We start from the raw sequence: 8,504 nt of genomic DNA on the forward strand, positions 1-8,504 counted from the left end.
GGAATTCTATATTTATTAGATGAGATGGGTTAATTTTCAATTGTCTAATATATTAGACCTCGACGTAGGTCTTACCTCTAGCCTTATGTCTTATTAGAACATTTTCGAGAGACGAATTCTGAAAGATCGTAGTGTAATTGTTAAAATATGCATAATTTAATTTTAAAAGCTTGCATTACAATTAAGAGAGAAGAGAAATTTCACAATAAATCAAAAGTATAGATATAGTAAAGAGTAGAATCAATCACTTGAATGTTGAAACCCTAATTCAATAAGTCTTCAAGAAGCAGCACAAATATATGAGGCGCACATTAATTTTTAAATAAAGGACTTCATGATATATTTAACAAATTATAAGGAAACATATTCCTTTTAATACATGTATGAAGCTTGTTAATATAGACTCAAAACTAGCTATATATAGCTAATTTTTTTATTAACTAGAGGGAGCCAAATTTTTAAATTTGTTTGCATATGGTTTTCAACTGCATTAAAATATTAATTATTCCAATTTCATTTAAGTGTGTACTTTACTGCAAGAATGGTTAGCAAATTTGTCGCCAAAGAGAGAATTAGCATCTAGCTAGAAGATTTTTTTTAAGAAAAAAAAAATTAAATGTTAGTGATGAAAAATATTTTTAATGAAAACCTCATTTGATGGCCCTAGCCATAAGAATTTCACAAATGACCAAAAGTACCCTTGAAGAGAATTTTTTGAGATTTTATTGGCCGAATTGATATGGAAATCTATAATGTCTAGGCTTTTAAAATTGACATAAACTATAGTGTCATTTCTCATTGTACTTGGATAAATCTCATTCTTTAAGATTAGTGATGACTTTGTTGTTGTTAAGTCTCTATTCTAGTGCATTATATTTCAATGAATTTTTTAATATTGTGTAATAATATTCATGTCTAATGACTTGATTATTTCTTAATATTTATGCATGCTTCATTTATATTTGTCAAACAACCACTAATACAAATTGGGTTTTGGCTCGTCACTCAACCCATTATTGCAATGGTCAATTTAATTATAATTCCTAAAATTACACACCTCGGTGCATTTATTATGAAATAAAGTATGTTAACATTATATTTTGAAGCTCAAAGTGGAATCTTAGATTGGAATGAATTATGCTATGAATTTGGATTACAAAATGTAAGATTGAGTTGCATTAGTTCAAGAAGAAAAGTTTTTAAAAAATGGTTAATTATTCAAGTTAGTTTACTTAATTAATTAAGTAGAACTGAAATTTTTTATATACTTTCTTAAATATATAGTACTATTATATTTTGAAAAAGTTGTTATTTGTACCAACTGAGTCGTACGTCGCGTCATAGTTGGCATGGAGCTAACACGTGAACCCATTGTTTTTTCCCTTCTTTTTTAGTTGATAACCCGGCGACTTCAGCCACTATCGCGCCACTTTGGATACTATAGTATGGCACCAAACTCAAGAGGGGGGGGAGTGAAAGCCGCTCATCCATTGATGCACCTCCGGTAATTCATTACCGGTATACTGTCTCAAGGGAAAATCGAACTTATGACCTTGGGGTCACCAAAGTCACAAGTCGCCCTTACCACTTATGTTTCCAACATAGTGATTTGTAAAAATGACATCATTTTCTCTTTCTTTACTTTTCATTCTTTCTTGATATTGTTCAATAATTTGATTATTTCTTGATATCGATACCACTAATGTAAATTGGGTTTTTGAACGTCATAGCTCATTCATGTGGGGGTCAATTCAATTATAATTCTTAAAATTTGTAAGTCCAGCTAGGCGCATTTGCTTTAATATTAAATACTTTTATCATTGTCTTAATTTAGAAGCACCAAGTTGAATCCTAAATTGGAATTAATTATGTGAATTCAGATAAAATATTGTAAGATTAAGTTAAAACAGTTAAAAATCGAGAAAAGTTAAAAAAAAAAAAAAGATAATTCAAGTTAGATTACTTGAGTAGAATTAAAATTTTTTTCTTCTTTATTAAACATGTAGAATTATCTTTTGAAAACAAGTTGAGTGATTGCAAGTGACATGGAGCCAAGACATGAACTCCTCTTCCTTACTTTTTTTTGTTTCCATTTTAATGATTTGTGAAACGATAGTGGTTTTTCTTTCTTCTCCTTTCATTCTTTCTTGCGACACACAACCACTCCCACAGTGAATAGCAACATGAGTTCCTTTATCTCGTTATCAAAATGCATGGGAGTGGATCTAAAAGTAAATTTCATTTGTCATTAATGGAAGTAATCAATCGACTAATTTGAAAAGCAAAAAAATTGTGTAGCAACTCTAAATAGAATAACTTTATAAAATGGATTCAGATTTGGAATTAGAAAGAAATAATGCAGATTTTATTCCCACAAATTAAAGCATCCAACTATTTTTTTGATTGGTGCCATCATACAAGATAAGTTACATCCAAACAAAGCTAAAGCTACCAGTGCTAGCTTTCCCATTTCACAAAATTATTTTTTTCTTTCAAGCCAGCCTTAGGTTCCAATTACCTAAACACACCCTTCTGCCATGCAAAGACGTAAAAAAAAATTCAAAAGAAAAGCAACAAAGTACATATAGCAGAGGAGTCGAAGTCATGTCGAAATGCATCAGTCTAAGAAAGCCAGATGAGGATGGATGTGGGAAATGAAATGAAAATAGGATTTAGTTAAAAGCGGGTGGGTAAGTTCACAATCAAAGTCCACTTGACCCAATTAACTTGGTTAACCCAAATGTTATGGCCATAGCCAGCCAGCCACCAACCAAAACCCTACCGGCCGGTCTCGCCGCCGGCGCCCGTCCCAAAGCCGCCCCGAGCCACCCGAACCCCATCAAAGCCACGCTCACCGCCGCCACCACCACCCCAATCCTCACTCTATACTCCTTTATAAACGAGGCCGCCAGGAGTGGCACCATGGCTCCAGCCGAAAACGCGAGAGCTGACGTGGCTGCCGCCTGCATCGGGTTCGGCAGCCGCTCCCTCTCCCCCTCCTGCTCCTCCATTCCCCCGCCTTTCACCGCCCTTCTCTTCATCTGAGCAACCTCTATGTCGAGCTGAGAGTACACAGACACAAACTCTCCTATCGCCATACTGCAAGCCCCGGCCACGAGCCCCGCAAACCCGGTCAAGATCATTGCCTTAATGTCCTGCTTCACGGCTCCCACGCCCATCATCAGCGACGCGGTGGACACGAGCCCGTCGTTGGCCCCGAGCACAGCTGCCCGCAACCATTGCGCCCGCTTCGAGTAGTCGAAGAGGGAGCTGTCCTCTCCGACGTGGTCGATGCCGATGATCTGCTGCAGCTGGAGGTCGCCGGAAGGTGGTGCAGCAGGGTTAGTGGAAGAAGCCATGGGAGGAGGGATCGAAGTGGTGGAGGAGAGAGAATACTGTGGGAAGAAATAAAGGAGGAGAAGTGTGGCGGACGCATGGCAGTGGATAGGGTATTTATGGAGGGTGGGAGAGGGGGGGGGGGGGGGGGGGAAGTAGTGGAGGGCAGGGGTGGGGTCTGCCCACTGATTAAACTTTAAGTGGTGGATTGAGAAGGATACCAGCTGCTGTTTGCTTTTGTATGTGTTTGTGTTCACCGGTGACAAAGTGATTTAAGTGCATATCATATGTTATTAATTACAAATATTGAACAGAGAAATGCTTTATGAAGAAATAAAGGAGAGAAAAATGGGAAAAAAAAAAGGGGGAGGGGGGAATCGTGGGATGGAGCATAAATGCAGGTGGAGACAAAGGTGCAATGATGGAGATGGAAGGGGGAATTAATTAAGTACATGGGTGGGGGAGTTTTCGTAAAAGAGGGCAAGAAAAGGAGGAGGAGACATGCAGAGCGGTTGTACCCGAATAAAAGTTTCATGAATAAAGCATGATCTGGTTTCAGCAGGATATATGACAAGAAGAGAGAAGCAACAAGTAACGGGGGTGCAGACAAAGAGCTAGCGTTTCATATTCATATCTTCCAAGACATATATTGCATTATATATATAAATTTGGTTTTCAGGTCATGTCCTTCCGTTACATGAAATCACTCGAATAGTAACTTATATATATATATATATATATATATATATATGCACACACATATATATACTCCAAAAATAATCCCTTTCCGAGAAATTATGTAGGAGACCTCTCCCTCCATGTATTCGTATGCCTGTTCCCTCAATTATACACATACTGAAAATGGATCCATCTTTTATATTAATAAATGTACGTTCTTCCCATATCCTATCCATTCATCTTATACCCAATTAAGCTCGGTCTTTTCGCCTCTCCTCAAGGGGCACACTTTAAGTAGATTAATTACTAGGTGCCAATGACTTGTAAAATGGTTACTTTTTTACATATTAGACGGTGAATATATGTTTACCTAGTGTCCATGTAGGTAAGTGTTTGTATATGTGTCATAGGTGATATCTTCATAGTTTAAAGTTTGTGGTTTTCATGTTAAAGGTTTGCAGAGATGGGAAGGGTTATGGGATGAGAGTAGATAGGGTAGCTACCTTTGACAAGAGAATATAGTATGACCTTTATTACTTTCTTGACTTTTTTATTTTTGCAAATACACATGTTAGAGTAGCTATTGTGGTTTTGATAGTTAAATGGATAAAACAACACAGTTATACATTGTGGGAGTGAGGAGCAAGAGAAAATGAAAAATTACAAAGGAAAAAGCAATGTTGATTCACAAAGTTATAAAAAAAAAAAAAAAAAACAATTTAGTCATGTGCATACCATGTCATCTGCAATTTGACTTGCGATCGTGTGCCCAAGAGAATAACTTTTTCCTAGGCACAAACAGAACAAATTATGCCGCATCATTTAAGTCAACATATTAAAATCAAAATACTGCACCTAAGCAGCATTACTTAACTCTAACATATTGTAATGAAAATTCAAAAATTATTTAGTGTCCACCTAAATAGACTTAACAATTATTTTCTAATGTTTAAGTTTCTTCAACAAATGTATGGTAGACCTATTGCAAAAAAAAAAAAAAAAACCCTTATATGATAAAATTTTCTTTTTTTTTTTATTTATTTCAAGCTTGAAATTTAAATTGAGAAACAATTTATGGTATAAAGCTACAAAAATTTTCTTAATTCAAACAGGCATAAAATGCTTCCATTTAATTAAATAGCTCTTTCAAAAAATATACCATTGGGTAGATGGATATTTTAATTTTTGGCTGTTAATAGTTATAATAGTGTTGTCATCATTCATTGCGGCCCAAAGTGGGATCATGAATTGCATTGTAGGAGAAAGAATGCAAAAAAAAAAAAAAAAAAGAGGAGAAAATTGTGTTCCTTTTAAATAATAGAAAATTAAAAGAGTCAAGGAGAGAAAACACAAGTCACATGTGTGTGTTCTACATAACTCAGAATAGCAAAACATCTTACGATGAATCATATAGTTAGGTTCATAAATGGAGACAAAAAATGGTCTATAGTTGACATAACATACCACATGTATATACCTTCGGTGAGAATTTCAAAATTGTGCAATTCTTTCATGCGTAATTCTTTTTATTTCCCTATAAAAAATTTTCATTTCTAAAAATACACTCATCATCTCAACTATGTTTATTCTTATTATAAATGCCCCAAATTTTAAAAAATTGCACTCAGACTATTGAATTATTTTTTGGTTACAAATAACTCCTTTTGTCAACATATAACTGTTAAATTTGAATAATTTTGATCATGCCTAGGGAAGTATGAATAATTAATAATTTTATATAGATAAATTTTATTTAAACAAAGAAAAGAGTGAGTGTACCATTTGTCTTTTTTTTTTAAAAATGATCTCAAGATAATCAATGAGAATCTAAGTGCCCACAAGCTGGATAAAATAACATTGTTTTCATACTAAAAGGTTCACAAACCTATTGTCTAGAAAAAAAACTATGCATTTATACTTAATATTTTATGACTTGATGGGGGGGCCAACGTAATCTCTTAAAGAAATTTTCATCGTTTTTTTGTTGATTTGTTGGCTGTTGAATGTTTTGTTTGCCTAGTTGGTTTTTTGTTCTTGGCCTTCCTGCAGTTTTGTACTCTCAAGCCTCTGAGTTGAGGTTTGTTCATTAATGAATTCACTTAGTTTGGCCTTTTTTTTTGTAAAATTTTTTTTTTCATTATTTAGAATTTAATTTAATTTTTTTTTTTAAAAAGAAGACTTCAAAATAATCGTAGGCCTTTTACAATAAAAAAGTTACCCTTGTAATCTGTCCTCATATTTAGTGTTTTTTTTTTTTTTTGTAATTTAACTTAAAAGTTCTATATTTTGAAAATAATTTTTTTTTTGGTAATATGATATTTTAGATTCATATTTTGAGAAATTGTGGTTTCAAAAGAATTAACAATTAACTATTGAATGAAAAAAAAAGAAAAGAAAAAAGAACCCCTGAATCCAGATCAAGAAAATGTTATTGGATTAGAAAAATACTTAAAAAAAAAGACGGTTCTGCACATATGATTTGCAACCCACTAATGGCAAGACCTTCTATTAATGTTTGGACTCATTGAAATGTTATAAGACTCGCATCATTGATACCTAAGCAAAACAATATCTGTCACTTGTATGAGAAAAGAGATGTACTAATATGTAACAATTAAATACTCAAATAAGGAATCAAAAAGCATTTTATTTTCAACCCTTTTAGGTTGTTGATACTTGATCACTATTCGACTGGAGATGTAGCTACCGAATAATTTGCATGAAGTACGATTTTCCCCCTTTATAAAAAATATGAAATTTTGCATATTGTGCAGTGTCATGAGGCTACCGATTTTCAATGTTGAAAGGAACCACCCTTTCCCTGATTTGCCTAAGTGTGACAGAGTCATGCCCATGTAGAGATAAGACTACACCAAGTCCTATCTAGTCGTACCTATCCTCATTCAAAGATAAAACACCATAATGTCCAACTTAGTGATCAAGCCTTTAGGCTTGAAGCCCTTATTCCGATTGAGATTAAAACTAACAAACCATGTTTTGAACTATGTTAAAAAAATTCACATTCCACAACGACTAAGGATAATTGGCATCCCCATTGCACCATCCCTGTGTAAAAGGATTTGCCCTTATCGGCTTACCACCCACTAGCCAAAGCTAAGGGAAGTAACATCACACACTACTCAAATCAGACACACAAAGCATCAACATCTCTTGGTAGGCCAAATGGATGCTAGACAACACCATAAAAAAAATATACCCAAGGGCCAACATAAGTGTAGAGACTTAGTGAATTATTTCAATTAAATAATAAAGAAAAGGAAAGAAATGAAATTTTAAAAGGGGTTTTAGTAGGGTCTCGTCGATGAGAGTAGAAGTGCTTGTTAACAAGCAAGCCTCTTGGGCTCGTCAATGGGGACGCATGTCTCATCAACGAAAAATTACCTATAGGACTGTTTCCAAAGCCTGAAACTCATCGACGAGAAGATGGTGTTCATCGAAGAACTCCCTTCATTGACTCGTCGACAAGGCCATGTGGATAAGCATTCTATAAAAGGCCAATAATTCATTTTCCTGCGAGAGAAACATGCAGGATTTCTCTCTCTCTCTCTCTCTCTCTCTAACTTTGTCCCCTATGCCTTCTCTCTAGAAATTCAGCCTCATTTCATGCCAGGTGGGGCAGGCCCATCGTATTTACAGACTCATGTTTGACTTAGCGTGGTCGGCCAGCCATTGCTAGGTCCCGCCTTCAGGCTGCACAACCCAGTCATGTGGGGGTAATACATGACATCAGCTAGCTATCCATCTTGGGTCTTATTCATGTATTGTACAGTTATATAAGATGATTTTCATGTACAAAAATTTAGTATGCTATTTCATGTTATGATGTATCATGTTTTATTCAGATATGATACACACAGTTTTTACTAGATATGATTTATATACTGATATTATGTATAACACAAAAATACTCATATTGCCACATACTGGTATCAGTTTATTTCCCTTACTAAGAGATGTCTCACACCAGCATTATAAACAATTTCAAAGAATCCAGGTAGGAGGGCAGATAGAGCCCCGCAACAGTAAGAGTGGATTGAGCTATGCTATCAGTAGGGTAAGTTGACGAGCTAAGGTCAAATGGATTTTTGGGTTGAGATCCTAAGAATATTATTTTGGTCTTATGTATTTATGACATATTCAGTAGATCTCTGGTATGGTTTCTAGTGTATTATGGCTTGTACATGATTTTATGTTTTCTGCTGCTTAGGTATCGGAGTTGTATGGCAGGTATATCCCTGGTACATATGGGTCCAAGTTGATCATGATTATGACAGTTTAGAAGAATGTTAGAATTATTAATATTATTATTATAGGGGAAAAAAAACGTATGGCAAAATAGACAGGTCGCTACAGTTTGGTATCAGAGTTTAGGTTGCTAGGTTCTATAGACTCTAGGGTGCAGTAGAAACAATACCAGACTATAGGAAAAGGATTTGGGATTTTATTCTACAGTTTGGAGGCAGGACTTC

At 35.0% G+C, this 8,504-nt stretch overlaps 1 protein-coding gene across 1 annotated transcript; it reads right to left on the reverse strand.

Annotated features, from left to right (window-relative positions):
• Positions 1–2,336: 2,336 nt before the first annotated feature.
• Positions 2,337–3,419, reverse strand: LOC131148956 (vacuolar iron transporter homolog 2-like). Its single transcript, XM_058098939.1, has one exon. The coding sequence runs from the start codon at positions 3,357–3,359 to the stop codon at positions 2,703–2,705; it is 657 nt and encodes a 218-aa protein (XP_057954922.1). The 5' UTR covers positions 3,360–3,419; the 3' UTR covers positions 2,337–2,702.
• Between the last annotated feature and the right edge of the window lie 5,085 nt (positions 3,420–8,504).

The sequence above is a fragment of the Malania oleifera genome, chromosome 2, assembly GCF_029873635.1.
Source record: "Malania oleifera isolate guangnan ecotype guangnan chromosome 2, ASM2987363v1, whole genome shotgun sequence".
Classification (NCBI taxonomy): domain Eukaryota; kingdom Viridiplantae; phylum Streptophyta; class Magnoliopsida; order Santalales; family Ximeniaceae; genus Malania; species Malania oleifera.